The following is a 22,988-nucleotide window of genomic DNA, read 5'->3' as shown; positions in this document are numbered from 1 at the left end:
AAAGTTCAATTTAGAAAGAGGATGCATGACCTAAGCATGAACGTACGTTCTTACTACTTGTAGATTCTTTCTTAACCGTCCTGTCTCCGAACGTTCGCTGGCCAAAACTTGCCACATACTGCCGGGAGTTGTTGCCATTCATTGATCTCTTCACCGAGGAAATTTTCTCCTTTCATTTTTTTTTTTTTTTTTTTTTTTTTGTGTGTGTGTATAGGTGAAACTACCCGTCTGTAAGAGTGTGCTTCAGAGAATTTTCTTTGTTGTGCTCTAAAAGCTTAATTTGTTATTTTGTTAAAGCTATTTGACTATTGTATTGACCTTTGTTACTTTCTTATCATCAGTGTTGTCAGCTGTGATTTTTTTTTCTCTTTATTTGTTTATAGTGACTTGTTTTGTCTGACATCAATGACACGTGGCTTATTACGCCTCCCCGTATATAATGTTTTTTTTTAATAACTTTCATCTTTTACTTTGCTACTCTTGCGCATTTTGATTCCGTAGCTGGTGCGTTTTATTAATTGGTGAATTACTAGTTGTTACGCCTCGTTAATGCACTTTTATTTATTTATTTATTTTTTTACACCTTCACCATCCCTACAAACTAGGCGGGGACGGGGTGCAGTTCGTTACAGGTAACAAGAAAAGGGTTTATTATTCTCATGAATGTTGTGTGTGCTGTCTAGCCAACATGCGTACTGACTAAATGCATTTCATAAGCCGTGTGTGCTCGCGCACTAGTACATCGAAACATACTGATATCATTCATGATCTCAGCATGTTTCGTTGTACTGACAAACCAGTGTAGGGTCACGTGTATGTGTAATATGGTCCCGTGGTCTCGGTGAGAATCATGCGCTGAACTCGTGATCGCCAGCCCTCATCCTCCTGAAGGAATATCAAAGTTCACATTCTTTCACATTCACATAGTCTGACTTAAGATTAAAAGACTGACTGACACCTTTCACACACTGCACACCGTCAACTTGGCGAAGCGATCTGTGAAGGGACAGACAAGGACGATGACGTTAGTTCGTGTGTGTGTGTGTGTGTGTGTGTGTGTGTGTGTGTGTTTTATGTAGGAGGAACACTGACCAAGGACAACAAAAATCCAATAAAACAAAACAAAAAGCCCACTGAGATGCCAGTCCCAGGAAAGGGTCCAAAGCAGTAATAAAAAACTGAAGGATAAGTAAGTGTCTTGAAACCTCCCTCTTGAAGGAATTCAAGTCATAGGAAGATGGAAATACAGAATCAGACAGGGAGTTCCAGAGTTTACCAGAGAAAGGGATGAATGACTGAGAATGCTGGTTAACTCTTGCATTAGAAAGGTGGGGAGAATAGGGGGTGAGAGAAAGAAGAAAGTCTTGTGCAGTGAGGCCACGGGAGGAGGGGAGGCATGCAGTTAGCAAGATCAGAAGAGTAGTTAGCATGAAAATAGCGGTAGAAGACAACTAGAGATGCAACATTGCGGCGATGAGAGAGGCTGAAGACAGTCAGTTAGTGTGTATAAGAAAGATTAGAACAAGGGAGTAGGTGAAGAAAATTGTTGACCATGATTTCTTGTTATTTTCATCATCATCATCATCATCATTGTATTTTTCTTATTCTGTAGACTACGAAAGTCCTCACAGGACTTTCAGTGGTGAAGTACGTCTGAGTAGGATAAAAAACAGATAAGTGACGCAACTCGCCTCGAACGTACAGCACACACACAGAGAGAGAGAGAGAGAGAGAGAGAGAGAGAGTGTGTTGTTGGATTAATTTATTGCGCATGGAAACGCGCCAGTCTACAGAAATACACCATACAAATACTCCTGACAGTATAAATTGATAATCCAAATAATCATATCATGAAGGTAAGCAGGTTATGGTGAGGCAGCTTACAGAACACAAGTAGCAGAGGCAGTGACAGCAAACATAAATTAACAATACAGTGAAGCTGGGCTTTTACAAGTTGAAAGTAAATAATACAACATAGAACTGGTGATATTTTAACTTCAAAAGGCAAGGTGGCGAACATAAGGGGACAGTTAGCGAGCAAAAAATTATGGAGAGCTAACATCCGCCAAACTGTGGATGGTGGATCATGACGAGGTCCAGGTGGTCGTCCTGCAGCAGGTATTGGCACTCGTCTAGGAGAGGCTGTCCGCGTGGGGAGCAGGTCTCCCACAACAGTACGGTGCAGGCAGTAGTGTTGCAGGTTATTGCAGTAAGGAGAGTGGCACAAGGGACAGGAGGTATAATGAGGCTCGTCTGCCAAACCCTCCACAGAGATCGGTAGCAGTCAGCCGCGCCGACACCACATTGAGCTTTTGGATCCACAACCCCCGACGATGACGAAATGCATCATAGTGCTGAATGGTGACGCTGACCGCCCGCTGGTCATCCGCCCCGATGCTGGTTGGGAGTAGAGAGGCTGCTTGGATCCTTGAGTTGGAGGGAGGGGCTGGGACCAGCGTGAGGGGCAGGTAGTCCACATGCTTTGGCCAGGCGATCCACGGCGTCACCATGAGATAGTGATACATGTGAGGGGATCCGGACAAACATGGTATCTAGTAACCGGTCATGAGCCAGAGACAGGCCTGTCAAGATCCTGATCACCAGGTGACGAGAGACAGGGTTTGAAGATGTAGGGGCATGAGGGGCTGCCTGTGAGTCGCATATAACAACCCCGTTAAGGCTTCTCTGACAGAGGAGACTCACAGCATTCAAGACGCAGTGCAGCTCACAGAATGTGGAACTGGATTACTGGAGTGAGTCGGCAGTCGACGCCCAACCCAGCCCACGGTGGTTCCGTGTCAGGAGAGAAGACTGCACATCCCGCTGTGCCGTCCACCTGCACAGACCCATCTGTGTATATGTGGTGCGGCGAATCGATGGTGGTGGAGACAGTCACTAAGGCGTCCAGCGCAAGGTGATTCTGCAGGACCGGAGGGTGAGGGCAGGAATTTTCTTTATTCAAGTCAAGGATCATGGATGCGTGTCGGAAAGGCTTGATGACCGACTCCTAACAACTCTCTCTCTCTCTCTCTCTCTCTCTCTCTCTCTCTCTCTCTCTCTCTCTCATGGTCAGTACATCAGTACAGCCTCAAACTCTCTCCGACATGCATCAGTCATCAAGCCTCTCCTCCACCCACCCATGATCCTTGAGTTCAGTAAGGAAAATTCCTGCCGCCAGGGCGCGCAAGTGTGTGTGTGTTTGAGGTGGAACTTTTGCAGCCAGTCGTGCCGCTATCCAACACAGCACAGAAGCAGTATCATCACGTGTGCGACCGTGAAGTTACGAGCCTGCATCAGTCACAACAACAACTATTACTACTACTACTACTACTACTACTACTACTACTACTACTGCTGCTGCTGCTGCTTATAATAATAATAATAATAATAATAATAATAATAATAATAATAATAATAATAATAATAATAAAACAATAATATCAACCACTAGTACTACTACTACTACTACTACTACTACATCCTAGTAGTAATCTCCTCTTCCATTATAGTGGTGATACATTAATATCCTCCTACTTAAAAAAATACTATTATTACTACAACTACAACTGCCGGTACTACTACTACTACTACTACTACTTATACTACTACTACTACACCTACTAATACTATTACTACTACTGCTGCTACTTCTGCTTAAGCCACTATGTATATAATGGGAGAGGGGGGTAGATTTTGCTACCTGCTACAGTAACTCTCTCTCTCTCTCTCTCTCTCTCTCTCTCTCTCTCTCTCTCTCTCTCTCTCTCTCTCTCTCTCTCTCTCTCTCTCTCTCTCTCTCTCTCTCTCTCGTTCTTTGATCATGAATGACATTCGTAAAAACAATGTAGAACAGCTTTGTATATCAATTATTTTGTAGCGTTTTAGGACTGGATATGACTCTGCAAATGCACTGCCCGGTTATAGTAGTAGTAGTAGTAGCAGCAGCAGCAGCAGCAGCAGCAGCACTGACTCTTCTTTAGTTCTTACCATTTGTTAACAGAAGCAATTTGTGAGCAAACCTCACGACACATATTAAACCAATCACAGATTGCTTCGGTACATCTACCTGTCAATTCATGCACCGAATCATTTGAGATATCTTGAATGAAAAATAAATAAATAAAATTTAAAATTTGGCATAGAGAAAGCTTGCAAACTACTGTTAAATGCAGCTGCCTTTGTCTCGTCTATGATCTCGCTGTAAAACTCTTTAGCTAACATCTGAAGGGTTCTTTAAATATCCATATGTCAATAAGCAAGTAAAATCACGGAAGAGGGCACAGGTCGGATATCGAGACTGATGTCTATGTCTATGCCGGAATGAAGTGTGCTGTTGCCACATGTAGTACTTTGTTGAGTTGGGACAGGAGCCTCGACACTCGAACATTTAAACATTTAAACATTTGTTAATAGCCAATAAAGTCAGTACATAATGTTTTATGAATACATTAATATTAGGCCAGCCTTTTTATAAGAATAAGCTTTTCAGGCACAGACATACCACTCATGCTTCAGACTCTGACTAGACATTCTCTTGAAAGCAAGTCTTTTCCTTGTCTCTTGATAATAATGATAATAAAAAAAAATATATATATATATATATATATATATATATATATATATATATATATATATATATATATATATATATATATATATATATATATATATATATATATATATATATATATAACTTGTTATAGATCACAATATAAAGTGTAGATCGCATACCAAAGTAGCTTCATGACACGTAGGTCACATACCAAAGTAGCACCTCTGCTTCTTCTTTTAGTACTGTGTAGAGCTGGTGGCAAAAGAAACAATGGTAAGTGCTGCGTTATATTAATATAAATAAACTGTACAAAAGATAATAAAATGTGCTGAACTGCCAGGAACCGAATGTCCGCCACCGAGGCAAGATGGACAAGGAGTCAAGGACTGCTGATGCTGGGGTGGTTGCTGAGCCGGTTCAGGTCACGGCCAAGGCTGGCGTCCGGGAGACGAAAGGGTGAGGTTGACCTCACTCCCACGTGGTGATAAGCAGGCGGCCAGAGGCTTAACGTCAGATCCCAGGGGACTGGAAAATGGAATGCATTTGTGTCAACACTCGAGTCGCTGGAGGAAAAGCAGAGATGCCGATTCAGAAAAAAAAAAAAAAAAGAATAGAAGACAAAGCAGGGAAGTAATGAAAACTATTTAATTTTCTGTAAACGAGGAAAAAGACGAAAAATTACAGTGACGTATTGCAACATGGTGCAAGGATTATACGACTTGTCCGGTATATTTTGTTACATACGTAAGTAACTTGTTTTAATTATTCATATTGTCAGTTCGTGATCTTCAGAGGGCTCATTTAAAAAAAATTATATATATATATATATATATATATATATATATATATATATATATATATATATATATATATATATATATATATATATATATATATATATATATATATATCAGAATTATTTCCAAAGGCCGCAGAAATTACTATGAAGGATGTCCGGATCCCAGATGTTATTTTCCCGTTGATTATTCATCATAATTGTTCAACCATCATTAGAATAATGTAGACAGTCATGGAAATTTCAGTGACTTACCAATGTTACCAGTGTTTACCAATGTAAACAATGTTAAGTCTGATGTGATATTAACTAACACAGGAGCCCCACAAGGTTGTGTGTTGTCCCCTGTTCTTTTCACCTTGTACACAGATGATTGTAGAAGTGGAATTGATGACTGTACTATTGTGAAATATGCTGATGATACAGTTATCTTAGGAAAAAATGTAAATGATAATCATGAAGGCTATTTAACTCAGGTTAAAAAAATTGTTGATTGGAGTAAACAAAATTTTTTGGAGCTCAGTGTAAAGAAAACTAAGGAGATGATATTTGATTTCAGAACTAAAAACAAACATATACCAGACCTATTAACAATTAGAGAAGAAAACGTAGAAAGAGTAAACCAGTATAAGTATCTGGGCTTTATGATCGATGACCAGTTGAAGGGCAGTGTCAATACAGATATGGTGTCAAGGAAATGTAACCAAAGACTACACTTTGTACGTATTTTGCGCAACTTACATGTAGATAAAGTGATCATTAGCCTATTCTACAAATCGTTGTTGGAACCAGTCCTAAACTTTTCGATCACTGCCTGTTATGGAAAGCTTACCTGTAAAGATAAAAATAAACTGGGAAGGATTGTTAAGAAGGCAGGAAAATTAGGTGCACAGACCATATCATTAGATAAGCTCTATCAGACAGGTACAATGAAACAAGTGGACAGGATAATGAAAGATATCACTCATCCGCTACATAACTGTTACACATATCTAAAATCTGGTAGAAGGTTGGCTCTGCCCATGCAGCGTACTGACAGACATAGGAAGTCATTTGTACCTAAAAGCATTCTCCTTTTCAATCATCTATCATCACTATAATTTTTAGATTTAAGTATTCATGGTTACTGAATGTGATGGTTCATGATGAGGGCAGAAATAGCCCGATATTGCATGTATACGATAGCCCATGTAATGACTCCTTTCTTAATGTTTTATTGTTTTATTGTTTTACTGATTTTATTTACTTTTTAATGTTATGTATAAGCAACTACTAAGGAGCTCTTAAGGCAAAATGAATTTCATTTGTATTACATTTTGTATTACAACTTGACGAATAAATTATCTTATCTTATCTTATCTTGACTTCTATAATGTGTTATAAATAGTGAAAGTAGTTAAGGAAGGTAAGAAGCCGAAACGTTTAAGAATGGTTACCCTTCCTGCGCCATAGAAAACACGATGATATTACTGTACATGCACATACGGGAAGGAAATGACAATTGCTATGACAGCGATGAAAGCACGTTTAAAATTAACTTAGGTCATTATTACGAGTACACATGACTAAGCAGTGTGGACGCGAACTAATCTGGTTCGTAATAACACGACACATGTATATGAGTATCGTTGTGCTAATTTTATTGAGGAAAGATTTTTTTTTTCTTTTTCTATCTCTCTATGTTATGTTAGCGGGGATTCTGGCCAAGGTTTACAAAAAAAAAAAAAAAAAAAACGACTACTAAAAGTGCCAGTGTCCATAGATTAGAACCAACTGATTGCGAGGCTGGTGTTACAGGGACTGAATGAAATGTTTAATATGGAACTTACCGATCGTCCTTCTTGGGAGCAGTGGTGTCTTTCGAGATTGTAGCCTGAACCTCCCATCAGACATTCAACTAAGAGGTCATGGCACTTAGAGGATTAATGAAATAGGGGTACTTCAATTTGTCTTCCAGAGTCTGTGCTGGCTACTGGATAAATTGCTATACAGGTGTGTAAAATCAAGTGGTCGAGAGTGAAGGCAGTACTGCGTATTTCTTATCCTGCTGAATAATTAGAGAGCTGTTCAACAATTAGGGAACTTACAGTATCATTAGGGATCTTGTTGAGTCATTAGAGAACTTTAAAAGAAGATTAGACAAATTTATGGATGGGGATGATAGGTGGAAATAGGAAGGTATGTTTCATACAGGGAATGCCACGTGTAGGCCTGATGGCTTATAGTAGCTTCCCTTATTTTCGTATGTTCTTATGTTCATTCGCTTGTACACACACACAGACACACACACACACTCTCTCTCTCTCTCTCTCTCTCTCTCTCTCTCTCTCTCTCTCTCTCTCTCTCTCTCTCTCTCTCTCTCTCTCTCATTGTAAGTAGAAGCTAGTGGAATGGCACAGCGTTTATGTGTATATATATATATATATATATATATATATATATATATATATATATATATATATATATATATATATATATATATATATATATATAATGTGACTACATTCAGCTCCATGGGCTCCGCGTGGGGGTGGCGCTGAATGGAATCGGTATACTGTATGGCAGTGGTTTCCAACCTGTGGGGCGCGCTCCCCTAAGGGGACACGAAGGGCTGCCAGGGGGGGGCGTAAGTACTTCACTAAGTAGAAAAATTACCTAGTAGATGATTATATATCAACATTATTGATTTTGATGGAATACATAATTGGTTAAGACGTAAAGGTAAGCCTATACATTCAGTCATACATACATAATTATGTATTGTATAATTTTTTTTTATCTCTGACTTGTGCCGACTATGACAGTAAATAGCAGTATTTAAACCAGAGTGGAGGGGGCGCAGGGAACTTGTCATTTAATGAAGGGGGGCGAGAATTCGACAAGGTTGGAAACCACTGCTGTATGGTATAACAGTTACTGATTTCGTAGTCTACGGAAATATCACAGATCAGGACGCAGCTTCGGGGACTCGCCATTACAACGGCCAGTTTGTTTCTTTTTCACTTTCACTTATTGTTGCTGGCCCTATGCGAAATTTAAAGGACATGGTATCCTATCGAGGAATTGGTGGTACAAGCGGCCTATCGTCATACCCTTCATAGGAATATAAAATATTGCAAAATATGCCATGAGAACATGGAATTCTTTTTTTTTCTTCCTTTTCAGTGAATGTAAATAAAGGACAAAGCACTTACACTATTCTACCGTCCTATTGCTTTAATTTCCTGCTTATCTAAAGTTTTTGAATCTATCCTCAACAGGAAGATTCTTAAACATCTATCACTTCACAACCTTCTATCTGATCGCCAGTATGGGTTCCGTCAAGGCCGCTCTACTGGTGATCTTCTGGCTTTCCTTACTGAGTCTTGGTCATCCTCTTTTGGAGACTTTGGTGAAACTTTTGCTGTTGCCTTGGACATATCAAAAGCCTTTGATAGAGTCTGGCACAAAGCTTTGATTTCCAAATTACCCTCCTACGGTTTCTGTCCTTCTCTCTGTAACTTCATCTCAAGTTTCCTTTCTGACCGTTCTATTGCTGCTGTGGTAGACGGTCGCTGTTCTTCTCCTAAATCTATTAACAGTGGTGTTCCTCAGGGTTCTGTCCTGTCACCCACTCTCTTCTTATTAATTAATGATCTTCTAAACCAAACTTCTTGTCCTATCCACTCCTACGCTGATGATACCACCCTGCACTTTTCCACGTCTTTTCATAGACGTCCAACCCTTCAGGAGGTAAACATATCACGCAGGGAAGCCACAGAACGCCTGACTTCTGATCTTTCTAAAATTTCTGATTGGGGCAGAGCAAACTTGGTATTGTTCAATGCCTCAAAAACTCAATTCCTCCATCTATCAACTCGACACAACCTTCCAGACAACTATCCCCTCTTCTTCAATGACACTCAACTGTCCCCCTCTTCTACACTGAACATCCTCGGTCTGTCCTTTACTTATAATCTGAACTGGAAACTTCACATCTCATCTCTAGCTAAAACAGCTTCTATGAAGTTAGGTGTTCTGAGACGTCTCCGCCAGTTTTTCTCACCCCCCCAGCTGCCAACTCTGTACAAGGGCCTTATCCGTCCATGTATGGAGTATGCTTCACATGCCTGGGGGGGGGGGGGTTCCACTCATACTGCTCTTCTAGACAGGGTGGAATCAAAAGCTTTTCGTCTCATCAACTCCTCTCCTCTAACTGAATGTCTTCAGCCCCTCTCTCACCGCCGCAGTGTTGCATATCTAGCTGTCTTCTACCACTATTTTCATGCCAACTGCTCTTCTGATCTTGCTAACTGCATGCCTCCCCTCCTTCCGCGGCCTCGCTGCACAAGACTTTCTTCTTTCTCTCACCCCTATTCTGTCCGCCTCTCTAACGCAAAAGTTAACCAGTATTCTCAATCATTCATCCCTTTCTCTGGTAAACTCTGGAACTCCCTGCCTGCTTCTGTATTTCCACCTTCCTATGACTTGAATTCCTTCAAGAGGGAGGTTTCAAAACACTTATCCACCAATTTTTTGACCACTGCTTTGACCCTTTTATGGGACTGGCATTTCAGTGGGCATTTTTTTATTAGATTTTTGTTGCCCTTGGCCAGTATCCTTCCTACATAAAAAAAAAAAAAAAAAAAAAAAAAATTCGACTGTTGACGGAGACGGAGACTATCAGAAGGATCTATTGTATAAGTATGTTTACAATTTACATACAGTCCATGGTGCAGTGGTGGTAGTACTCTGCCATATCTTATCAGTCAAGCTCGAGGCAGGCAGCATGACACCAACGTGACACCTCAAGAAGTGCCGCCACTGCTCTGTCCGCTGTGTGCCATCCCGCCATAACAGCATAGTAGGTCAGTACCTTGTTTTGTCACATATTTTGCGTCTGAAGTAGACTGATATTTCTACACCTGCAGGTGATTATGTAATAGCAGGCTAACCACTCATTTCCACAGCAAAGCGTTTTCAGGATTAATTTTGGTAATTCTTAAGAACAACGCACCCGAGATTATTTTCAATAAGGTGTGTTTTCAATAAGTGTAAGTAGTATAGCTTCATGTCTGTAAAGGTTTTACTGATCGCTCGTTGATATTAAGGTTACAATACAATGTTAAAGTTTCTCCAGTATTCCCGAGATCCGTCCTGCTTACCTGTCCGTGCTGAAGTTACACTGCGTGCGTTCGTGCGTTGGTTTACACGCAGGGTGCTTTTGCGCATGCTCCTAAGTCTATGGGGGGCGTCCAGGGGGGGCGTAGCCCCCCCTTTTAGGTTAGGTTAGGTTAAAAGCATAGGTTAGATTAGTAACCTTAGGGGGGGGTCCAGGGGGGGCGCAGCCCACCCGGTTAGGTTAGGTTAGGTATATAATTATTCTGGCGTATTGGTTAAAACTTAAATTTTACCCCAATTTTTTTATTCTAGAAAAATTTCCCTAGATTTTCAAAGTCCATTTATCTGGACCCCCCCCCATAGACTTAGGAGCATGCGCAAAAGCACCCTGCGTGTAAACTAACGCACGAACGCACGCAGTGTAACTTCAGCACGGACAGGTAAGCAGGACGGATCTCGGGAATACTGGAGAAACTTTAACATTGTATTGTAACCTTAATATCAACGAGCGATCAGTAAAACCTTTACAGACATGAAGCTATACTACTTACACTTATTGAAAGCATACCTTATTGAAAATAATCTTGGGTGCGTTGTTCTTAAGAATTACCTTAATTTGAATAAGAGAAAGTAGCAAAATATTGGTTGTTATTTTAGGAAAGGGTCATAACGCTTTACACATTTAGGAGTATTGTTTTTTATTACCTTTATGGAAACTGAAACTTACTTCATTGAAGTGTTCGTTGCAAGTTAATAGTTTCTGTGATATAGGGAATTTTTGTTAGGTGATGCATGCTGGTCAGGTCAGGTCGGGTTAGGTTAGATTATAACAGATTAGATCAGATCAGGTTAGGTATGGTTTGGTCAGATTAGGTTAGGTTAGATCAGGTTAGGTTAGGTCAGGTTAGGTTAGATCAGGTTAGGTTAGGTCAGGTTAGGTTAGATCAGGTTAGGTTAGGTTAAGTCAGTTGGGAATGTCCGTTTTCATTTCAAAAACTGAATTTCCCAGGGAAATTCATATATATATATATATATATATATATATATATATATATATATATATATATATATATATATATATATATATATATATATATATATATATATATATATTAGAATCCATTAAGGTATGCAAAAATCACATTCCCAATGTTGTAGAGCATGATAATGTAAATTTAAAATAATACTGAGTGAAAATTAAGCTACGAAGGTTTATTCTCCACATTTTTTATTCTATCCATCCACTCAGTACTATTGCTTGACCAGTTGTTTCCCCTATTGATATTTTCTAGATAATTACTTTTGCTGAAAGATACTCTTAATCAGTTATACCATTATGTAGTAGCTTAAACTTTTGCTGTTGTCTTGGACATATCAAAAGCTTTTGATAGAGTCTGGCACAAAGCTTTGATTTCCAAACTACCCTCCTACGGTTTCTATCCTTCTCTCTGTAACTTCATCTCAAGTTTCCTTTCTGAACGTTCTATTGCTGCTGTGGTAGACAGTCACTGTTCTTCTCCTAAATTTATCAACAGTGGTGTTCCTCAGGGTTCTGTCCTGTCACCCACTCTCTTCTTATTATTCATTAATGATCTAAACCAAACTTCTTGTCCTATCCACTCCTACGCTGATGATACCACCCTGCACTTTTCCACGTCTTTTCATAGACGTCAAACCCTTCAGGAGGTAAATATATCATGCAGGGAAGCCACAGAACGCTTGACTTCTGATCTTTCTAAAATTTCTGATTGGGGCAGAGCAAACTTGGTATTGTTCAATGCCTCAGAAACTCAATTCCTCCATCTATCAACTCGACACAACCTTCCAGACAACTATCCCCTCTTCTTCAATGACATTCAACTGTCCCCCTCTTCTACACTGAATATCCTCGGTCTGTCCTTTACTTATAATCTGAACTGGAAACTTCACATCTCATCTCTAGCTAAAACAGCTTCTATGAAGTTAGGCGTTCTGAGACGTCTCCGCCAGTTTTTCTCATCCCCCCAACTGCTAACTCTGTACAAGGGCCTCATCTGTCCATGTATGGAGTATGCTTCACATGTCTGGGGGGGTTCCACTCATACTGCTCTTCTAGACAGGGTGGAATCGAAAGCTTTTCGTCTCATCAACTCCTCTCCTCTAACTGACTGTCTTCAGCCCCTCTCTCACTGCCACAATGTTGCATATCTAGGTGTCTTCTACCACTATTTTCATGCTAACTGCTCTTCTGATCTTGTTAACTGCATGCCTCCCCTCCTACCGCGGCCTTGCTGCACAAGACTTTCTTCTTTCTCTCATCCCTATTCTGTCCACCTCTCTAACGCAAGAGTTAACCAGTATTCTCAATCATTCATCCCTTTCTCTGGTAATCTCTGGAACTCCCTGCCTGCTTCTGTATTTCCACCTTCCTATGACTTGAATTCCTTCAAGAGGGAGGTTTCAAGACACTTATTCATCAATTTTTGACCACTGCTTTGACCCTTTTATGGGACTGGCATTTCAGTGGGCATTTTTTTTATTGGATTTTTGTTGCCCTTGGCCAGTATCCTTCCTACATAAAAAAAAAAAAAAAGCACTGCCCATTAGCCTGACTGGAGTATCTTTTTGGGACTTTGGGGCCTTCCCCTCCCCTGAGATACAGTGGCGTGCTTTAGCAGTTATCCCTCCTCAGGTCAATAACTACTATCTGGATGATTTAATCCATTGGGGTTGAAAACCCTTTTACCTGGATGTTATTTCCCTGATGAGGCAAATAAATGTTATAATGAATTACCTTTTTCTTGTCACTATTTTATATGAAAGTTGTTAATTTCTTAAATCCAGAGAAGATACATAAATGAATTTTGTGTGGGATATGTACCAAATTATTTTCAGACTTTACATGTAAACAGGATGCTGGATAACTGGAATAGACTCAGCTGTCAGGTTTAGAGTGCTGAGTCAATAGGAAGCATTAAGAGATTAGCTTTAGAAATTTCTAGACATGAATGTTAAGTGGATATAAATAACATGTATAAATATATGTGTATGTATTTATTTGTATATAGGCATTTATTATATAATATCTGCCATGTGTAGACCTGACTGGTTTTATGGAGCTTCCTCTATGACCTTATATTGCTACAGCTGGTCAGCCTCAGCCCTCACCTGGTAACCACCACTATGGCCTCCCGCTACCTGGTGTTTGTGTACGGCACACTGAGGCAGGGCAAGCCAAACCATTTCAGGCTGTTGGAAGCCAACAGTGGGTCTGCACAGTACCTAGGCCTGGCCACCACATGTGAGAAGTACCCACTTGTTATTGCCTCCAGGTATAACATTCCTTACCTGCTTGCTGCTCCTGGCTATGGAAAGGTGTGTGGCAAATTCTGTGTATCCAGTATAGTTCAGTATAGTAGTAAGCAAAGGACAAGGTGAAGCTCCATAATAGCTCCTTCATCTGTTTTTTTCATGTTTCCTTTCCAGTAGCATACAAATTTGGGCATTTTTCTCACAGAATGCAGGATGTTTGGGGGAAACATTTAATCTAATCTTACTTAACTTGACCTGGATAAGGAATCCTGTTATTGTCATAGAGGAGCTACTTTCATTATCATGATTTTGAGATTAAAGTATGTTTGAGCCTCACTGTACTGAAGCATCTGATAGTAAATTCAGTAGATTGGACTTGGGGCCTGTATTCTCAAACATTTTGGGATTTTATTTTGAATATTATTAACAGCTTGTGGAAGTTTTATGGAATTCTACATTTATTTTAATGATTTCAGTAGTTTGCTAATAAGGATGATGTGCCTTAAAAGAATAACTTGAAAATCTGACGGTACAATTTGGTGATCTTGGAAAATGGATGGTCTTAATGAATGATCAGCAGCAAATAACGTCATTGTTGCACTGCCCTTATCTTCAATATCATCATCATGAAAGATCAAAGCATTCAAGGATATGAACCTTAATATTTGGCTTCTTATTTGTATCTTCATGTGATGCTGTGTGATTCATCTAAGCTTTATGTCTCACTAAAATATTTATGGAAGGAAAGTAAAATATGTGCCTATGTATTTCCTCTAATACTGACACAACACCTTTCCTCCTTTTCTGTGAGGGCTGCCATTGGCCGAATCTGCCTTGAAGTGTTCAGTCATAAGTTCAATCCAGTGATTTAAAAAAGTGTTTTAATTCTTGGCCATTCTTTTATGGCTCAACCCTTAATGTAGTTTAAAGTCCAGGCATTGCTAATGGAGTAATTTTTATTTTATATTGCCCTGAATTGCATGATGATAATCAGCACCAAAATTTTGAAAGATATTTGTGCAAATCAACCTTCATCATCTGATGGCAGCTCCATAAACTGTATTGTTATGTAAATGTATGATTGACATGTGTGTTCTTTCCATTGAGTTTCTTATATTCTTTTGTATGCTCTACCAGCGTGTGCTTGGTGAGGTGTATGAGGTAGATGACAAGATGCTGGAGGTGCTTGACCAGTTGGAAGCTCATCCCAAATATTATGAGAGGAAGGTCAGTCTTCATTATGTCTGTCTTTTTATTTACCAACCATCTGTTTGACAATTTACCTAGGTTGTGAACCATTGCCTGGAATTCTGAAACTCAGAAGTGTTTTGAGTATTTACATTATATTGTTCATATGCATATTTATCCATTTACTGTATCTTTTTCATTTACATTTCATCACTACCCATTACTTTTTGTGGAAGATCTTGCCAGTAAATAGTTTTTTAAGATGTTATTGTATAGCCAATTTTTGGTCACAAGGGTCAGTATTCACACACACACACACACACACACACACACACACACACACACACACACACACACACACACACACACTGTGTAGTGTAGTGGTTAGTATGCTCAGCTCACAACTGAGAAGGCCTGAATTTAAGTCAGATGCAGTGAGGCAGATGGGTGAGCCTCTTAATGTGTAGTCCCTGTTCACTTAGCAGCAAGTATGTACAGGATGTAAGCTGAGGGATTATGATCTCACTATCCTAGTGTGTGGTGGGTCTCAGACTTACCTAGAGATTGGTCACTATGAGCTCTAAGGTCTTTCTGTATGGGAATGGTTGGCTGGATTACCAGCAGATGGCCATAGGTGAATTACACACCCACACACACACACACACACACACACACACACACACACACACACACACACACACACACACACACACACACACACACACACACACACACACACACACACACACACACACACACACAGGAGATAGGATTGCTGGCCCTCTGTTTCTGCTGGATGGTGAGATCACAGCTACTAAATTTTGGTCTATATCTTTAACTTTAGATCTGTATCCAGAACATTTTTGTTATGAGTGGACTAATCACAGAATGGCTGGGCATCGTAACTTTTCAGCAGAAAAGATAAACCCTATTTACAGGGTGAATGAGTGTGGCAGTATTTTTGGTTACCAACACAGCATGATCTCCATGGTAATTGCACATAAGTCTGCAGGACACTAAACAAAAGAGACAACTTATTTAAATAACATCAATCCTTGTTCAGTCCAGCGTTGGGTTGCCAGGTGATGTTACCTCACTAACCTACAAACCTTGCTCTTGGAGGGGAAAGAAAATTATGTATGGCACAAAGAATGTTGTTAGGATAGTTTAGAGAAACATCTGTTCATAATGTACTTCACATGAGAAGAGATCTCTGGCATTGGAGACTGAGGTTTGTGGATTGATATAGAAACACTACCTCCCACACAGTACATGGCAGTTAAACACCACAGTGAATAATTCTCTTGTCAGTACAGATGGTGTGCTAGTGTATTCTCATAATGCAGCATAGTCAACAGCAGTGTTGTGTTTCCTTGGCTATAACAGATGAGGAAGGTGAAGCTGGAGGAGTCTGGAAAAGAGGTGGAGTGCTGGCTGTACCTGCTTCACAAGTACAAGCCATTCATGATGGAGCTCCCCTTCTTGGATGACTACAATGCAGCACCTGATGACCCAGACAAGCAATACATGCCCCGGTACTTGAGGGAAAAGGGAAATGAAAATGAATATTGGTCAGATGTTAAGGTGGATGAGTTAACAGCATGAGATGGGCTGGAACACGTAGATCGGAGAGTGTTCTTGTTGGTGCCGGGGAAGACACTGTATGCAACTCCATGTCCTTTAATGAGCTATTCCCCTACACAGCTTTGTACATGCATAAGTAATCTCTGTCTCTTGAATTGTCCTTTAATGAGCTATTTTCCTGCACAGTCCTGTACATGCATAAGTAATATCTGTCTCTTGAATTGTTCCTGTGCCCTAAAAATTTTATATGTAATCTTCTGAAGCTGTAAAATTAACAAGCTTTAGAGTTGGAGTTTCTATTTCTCAAGCATGAATAGTTTCTATCTCCTTGACTAGTATGAAAATAGGTTTTGAAAACATTATTGTACATGCATTCTGTTAAATAATCAAGATTAGACTTAAGACACTTATTTTTATCATATATATATATATATATATATATATATATATATATATATATATATATATATATATATATATATATATATATATATATATATATATATATATATATATATATAGATTTACAGAAGAAGTGAGCAGGGATACACTGGAGTTTCTTTCTTCATTTATTACTTGCACAATGTTTCACCTTCTCAGAAGGCATCTTCAGGATAAAAGACAGATAAAATTAATAAACTAATTTTATCTGTCTTTTATCCTGAAGATGCCTTCTGAGAAGGTGAAACATTGTGGCAAGTAATAAATGAAGAAAGAAACTCCAGTGTATCCCTGCTCACTTCTTCTGTAAATCTATATATATATATATATATATATATATATATATATATATATATATATATATATATATATATATATATATATATATATATATATATATATATATATATATATATATATATATATATATATATATATATATATTCTCTCTCTCTCTCTCTCTCTCTCTCTCTCTCTCTCTCTCTCTCTCTCTCTCTCTCTCTCTCTCTCTCTCTCTCTCTCTCTCTCTCTCTCTCTCTCTCTCTCTCTCTCTCTCTCTCTCTCTCTCTCTCTCTCTCTCTCTCTCTCTCCCAACTAGCTAAACCTCAGGTGGTTAATATAGATACTGCTTTTGAGGTGTAGAGGATGGACCTTGTTTTTATGATATACCATCTGTTTTGTGGTTTTATGTAAATTTTATGGTGAATGATTATATTTTGTCCATTATATGTGTGGCTCATAATATGTATTTGGGTTGCATATTTACTTGTGCGATGGAAAAGGCATATCATCATCCCCATCATGATCCTTGGTGCCTCACTGTATTAGCACTCCTTGCAAGACACAACTGCAGCAAAAATTACTCCAAAATATTACCTAAATCTGTATGAGTCATCCATTTTGTCATGTTGCATCTCCTTCCATCTTTGCCCTTTCTTCCGCTCTCTTAACTTCAAAGGAGGATTCCCTCACTTCTACTTAGATGCTAAAATAGGAATACTTAGGACCTGAGGCTTCAGATTAAGAATCCTTTTATAGAGATATTTATATATTTATATGTATATGTATGATTCAGCTAAAAGTATTATGCATTGTGAAGAGGAAGATGAGAGTACCAGTGGAGAGAACCAAGGACATAGTATCAAGTTGTGTAAAAAGGCGTTAAAAAGCAATGGAATTTCTAAAGTCATTCATATCTGTGTGTTTTGGCAAATGGCTATCAGGTGACAAAAACTGAACTACTTAAACAGAATCTCTCTTTCAAAACAGTAATGATGATGATGATTATGTTAGGTCATGATGTTTTTCTTGGAACATTTTTAAAGAGATGATCATGATAGGAATCTTCACATTCTTCTACCATTTCACTTTATTGTTTTGCCATTCTCTCTCTCTCTCTCTCTCTCTCTCTCTCTCTCTCTCTCTCTCTCTCTCTCTCTCTCTCTCTCTCTCTCTCTCTCTCTCTCTCTCTCTCTCTCTCTCTCTCTCTCTCTCTCTCTCAAACACACACACACACACACACACACACACACACACACACACACACACACACACACACACACACACACACACACACACACACACACACACACACACACACACACACACACACACACACACACACACACAGACCCTGGAATATCTTCTGTCAATGAAAACATAAATTTTTTTCCTTCATTTCCTTGGTCTTCTACTGCTACTTTTACTGTAATCAATTCATTTATGCACAGATTATGATTAAGGAGAGTAAGGAGTTTTCTACTATGAGTAATTCTTGACAAGAAAAATTTGCAGCTTTCTCATCATACCTTTTAGTAAACTCAGGTTGTAGCATAACTTTGTAATCTTTTGAAGTCCTTGTGTTAAGTTGAACAGGACTTTTAAAGTTTTCTTTTAAAATGTACAGTGACCTACAATTTCCCAAATTGTGATTGTCCCAACTTAAAAGAAATCAGGGAAGGTAAAAATTTGAAGTTGAACAGACCAATTATGTTCTATGATTCAACATTTTGATTTACATGTTATTTCTTCATTGCAAAATTTGAAAAAATATAACCAGTGTAAAAGTGAATGCGTGCATAGATTTGCATCGTGCATTTTTGTGCAGTATTGTTCCTTGTGAACGTGGACCATTTATGAACATATTGTTAATGTTATTTTTATATATTTATATATTATTTGTGGAGATGGAAATTACTAGAATATAGATTAGTCACACAGAAGATTTTGTTGAGATGTAAAAGACAAGATTATATATAACCTCACTGTCGTTAATGAGGTGGTGTCAATTTAAACTTCATATGAATTGGAGAAATGGACTCTTAATCTTTCCTTTATTCCTTCTACTCCTATATTTTATTTATATCAAGTTGACAATCTTTACCCGTCTTCAACTTGGCAAACACCAGCTGAAGGTAAATGTTTGCTTATCATGTGTCTTCCTCCTTATTGTCTTCCAGTTTTATCTGCCTCTTCTATGTATGGTTTTATGTCTTTAATGGTATTTTTATCCTCCTCATATCTTGCTTTCTTTAGGCTTGTCTACTCACTGTTTGCTTCCTTCTTGTTTTCTCCTCCTTTGTCTTCCTGTTGTTTTTCCTACTCCCTACCTTTTTTCAGTTTGTCTTTATTTTCCATATATTCCTTTGGTTTGTTGTCTCATCTCACTGTTTTCTTTAGTTTCTTTTCCTTTTCCTTTCCTATGTGTTCCTTGTTTTTTATGCAAATTTTCAATGTCTTCCTTGAATTTCTTTTCTTCTTTGTTGGGTTTATTCTCTCTCTCTCTCTCTCTCTCTCTCTCTCTCTCTCTCTCTCTCTCTCTCTCTCTCTCTCTCTCTCTCTCTCTCTCTCTCTCTCTCTCTCTCTCTCTCTCTCTCTCTCTCTCTCTCTCCTTCCTTTTTATCTTCTACCTTCAGTTCTTCAGTTTGTTTTCTTTCTCTTATTATTTATTTAGTTTGTTGTCTTCCCTATTGTATTGATTTTATCACCCCCACCTGTACCTTCCACTTAAGTTTTCCTGCCTGATGTACATTGATTTTACTCTTAGCTCTATTGCATTTTCCCATAATGAATAACATACAGTTGGTTAAAGTAGTGGTGTCACAAAGTACATTGGATTTCATGTCTATAAATCAAATTAAAATTAATTTATGGACTAATGAACTACTTTTAATTAAGAACTGCAAAGACTGGCAAAAACTGAGCATGTGATAGCTGGATGCAATTGTCTATTACTGATTCTTTGGAACATTTTGCAGAATATGGCCAATTTTCCGAGCAACTGTACAATATCACCTTGCTTACAGTTCACTTGAGTAATGCATGCTGTTGCTCCACTTAACAGCTCATTCATGCACTGTTCGAGCAATTAACAGAATGCATCAAGTGAAGTGAGTGGTGATGTGATGTGATGTAAGAATGTTATGCTTTTGTCTTGAGTATGACCTTCATCTTCATATATGTACTTTTTTGGTGTTTAAACATGATATTTTGTCAAAGTGTGTGTGTGTGTGTGTGTGTGTGTGTGTGTGTGTGTGTGTGTGTGTGTGTGTGTGTGTGTGTGCGCATGTGTGCGCATGCGTGCGTGCGTGCACACGCACATGCTTAAATGTATTTGCTAATTATTAGTTCTGGTGTACAGGACCTGAATGACATTCACATGATCTTGTTTCTTTTTCATATTTTCATCCATTGTTTCCTGTATATAATGGGAACTCGTACAATTTTCACCTCTATCACATCTAGTCAATTTTAGAAGTCTGTATTTCTGAGGGAATCTCTGCTTTTCTACCATTCAAATATCTCTTCCTCAGCTTTTTTGCCCTCTTAAATATTCAGCCTCTCATTGTCTCATCAGTAATTGATCTTTTCTAGTGTGTGTGTGTGTGTGTGTGTGTGTGTGTGTGTGTGTGTGTGTGTGTGTGTGTGTGTGTGTGTGTGTGTGTGTGTGTGTGTGTGTGTTTTCATTGATTACTGACTTGTACATGTACATTTTTCTTTCTTTTCAGTGATGATGATATATCAGACCCAGATGATATTTAAGCTTGAGGCCAGGAATTGGTGAGTCCATTGCATGTATACATATATACAATATAAACATATAGCACAAATTCATTACACACACATACAAATAAAGTATTAATGATTGGAATGAGTTGGATATAGAGGTGGCCAAAAACCAGGTAGGGAGACCAGACATCAGCAGTTAAATTCAAGGTCAATACATGCACATAAACTCACATGTTTCACAATTTTGTCACTGGAATGTAAATTAGACTTTATGCTGGAAAGTATCTAACTTTGTTGTCTTTTTCCCTCAAAAGTGTCTTGAATTTCTGAGTTGGACTAATCTTCTGCTTTCTTTCTACATAGTCTTTGTTGAATGTTTCATGTAGTATTTTTGCATCCAAATACACACCCTGAATTAACATGTTTTTATATTTCATGTTTAAATTTTACACTACAAGAAATTTCTGGTCAGTTAAGTAACAAATTTTTCTCAATTTACATGATTTTATTCACCAGTCATCATAGTGATGTGCATGTATTTTTATTTATTTATTTATTTATTTTATTTATTTATTATTTTTTTTTATATAGGAACATTAAAGTGTTGAATCAAAACACCTGATTTGTTGGTGAGGCAAGACTATGAATGTTTGCTGCTGAGTCAACAATATTTAGTGCTGACTTAAGACTAATTATGAGTGTCAGGTGGTGAGGTAATGCTATTTAGGAATATTTAATGTTAAGGCAATGGCAGTACCATTTAAGGCTGAAACATGAATAGGAATAGGAAAACAAAACTATAAGTAATAATAGTAACAGTGCCAGGAAAAAATTATAGCAAAAAGTGCCAAGTACTAACTGGTATTACTTCTATATTAAGTACTGTAGTGAGGGCTTAATAGGACTATTACAGTGGCACAAAATAAGATAATATCAAGAGCCCATATTTTGAAGAGCTTTGGACTTTCATTGGAACCATTTCCACAGGCCACAGAGGATATTAGCAAGGTTTTCATAGCTGTTTTCATAGTGATTAGTTAGAACAGTTCTCAAATAATCACTAGAATCATGGAAATACCCTTGAAAGTCATGATTTCACTAGAGGCTGTTAAAAATAGCGAAGATAAGACAAGGAAACAATTGATGATCTCTTCTTGAGTAGATTCTCCCTTTTTCTCTTTTTTTTTTTGGGGGGGGTAGGGAAGAGCTGTAATTACATTAATTTTCTATAGTCTGAATTCTTAGCCATATATATATATATATATATATATATATATATATATATATATATATATATATATATATATATATATATATATATATACACACACACACACACACACACACACACACACACACACACGTAATTGTGTCACTGGAAGTCGAGGAAAGGAAAGAGAGCCATGCCATCTTCTCTTTGTTCTTGAGAGGTGGCAGCACTCCTGCATCACTACCGCCACCGCCACTGTGTCAGACGGATGAAGGCAACACAGAAAGGGTTATGCATATCACGTCATCATGCTGGAATTGGGTACACGTAATTGTGCCATGATGTTTGTTATTGTACACGAAATTTGCAGCACTTGAATTACATGTATCCTCTTCTTGGTATGTGTGTGTGTGTTTGTGTTAAATGAATTCATCATTAGTAATCGATTGCTCACAAGAAATGACCACGGAATAGATGGTGTGGAATGAATGAGGGTGTTTTGTAGCGAAGTGAGAACGAACGTGTGTCTTGTCGGGGAGAGTTGGTGGCAGCCTCGTAAACGAAAGGTGAAGGAAGGCACGCCTCGCTTTGTGGTGTGCGGGATGTTGTACAGGTGGCAGGGGATTCACGGTTCATCCTGGCGGCCGATCAGATAGTTAAAGGTAATTATGAAGCTTCGGAAGGGGGAGAGGGTGAAGCCTTGCGCCTGGAAGGGTCTGGAAACCTGGACGTGGGCGGGGCTATGACCAAGAGTGCCCGACGGTGTGTGCCAAGCCTGGCGTGTCCTCCTCAATAGGCACCACGTGGGCACGGCGGTC

At 38.7% G+C, this 22,988-nt stretch overlaps 2 protein-coding genes across 10 annotated transcripts in view; both read left to right on the top strand.

Annotated features, from left to right (window-relative positions):
- Positions 1-9,973: 9,973 nt before the first annotated feature.
- Positions 9,974-21,379, top strand: LOC135090132 (putative gamma-glutamylcyclotransferase CG2811). Of its 4 annotated transcripts, none has more exons than XM_063986514.1 (5): positions 9,974-10,195; positions 13,575-13,802; positions 14,877-14,966; positions 16,314-16,462; positions 20,960-21,379. In XM_063986514.1, exons 2-5 carry the CDS (start codon positions 13,611-13,613, stop codon positions 20,991-20,993), a joined length of 465 nt encoding a protein of 154 aa, XP_063842584.1. In that variant the 5' UTR covers positions 9,974-10,195; positions 13,575-13,610; the 3' UTR covers positions 20,994-21,379. The 4 variants fall into 4 exon arrangements, with proteins under 4 accessions (XP_063842584.1, XP_063842582.1, XP_063842585.1 ...); XM_063986515.1 differs by lacking the exon at positions 9,974-10,195 and adding an exon at positions 10,817-10,888; XM_063986512.1 differs by lacking the exon at positions 20,960-21,379 and having other exon boundaries at positions 16,314-16,936.
- A 1,397-nt stretch (positions 21,380-22,776) lies between these two features.
- Positions 22,777-22,988, top strand: part of LOC135090119 (kinesin heavy chain-like) — a 163,804-nt gene continuing 163,592 nt past the window's right edge. For 3 of the 6 annotated variants that reach the window (XR_010261771.1, XR_010261772.1, XM_063986487.1), the window contains exon 1: positions 22,777-22,988. This exon is cut by the window's right edge and continues 526 nt beyond it. The gene's annotated coding sequence lies outside the window, so the exon portion shown is untranslated. The other 3 variants (XM_063986488.1, XM_063986489.1, XM_063986490.1) reach the window with 3 other exon arrangements.

The sequence above is a fragment of the Scylla paramamosain genome, chromosome 34, assembly GCF_035594125.1.
Source record: "Scylla paramamosain isolate STU-SP2022 chromosome 34, ASM3559412v1, whole genome shotgun sequence".
Lineage (NCBI taxonomy): Eukaryota > Metazoa > Arthropoda > Malacostraca > Decapoda > Portunidae > Scylla > Scylla paramamosain.
The sequence above is the reverse complement of the archived record's forward strand: the minus strand, read 5'-3'. Positions and strand labels throughout refer to the sequence as shown.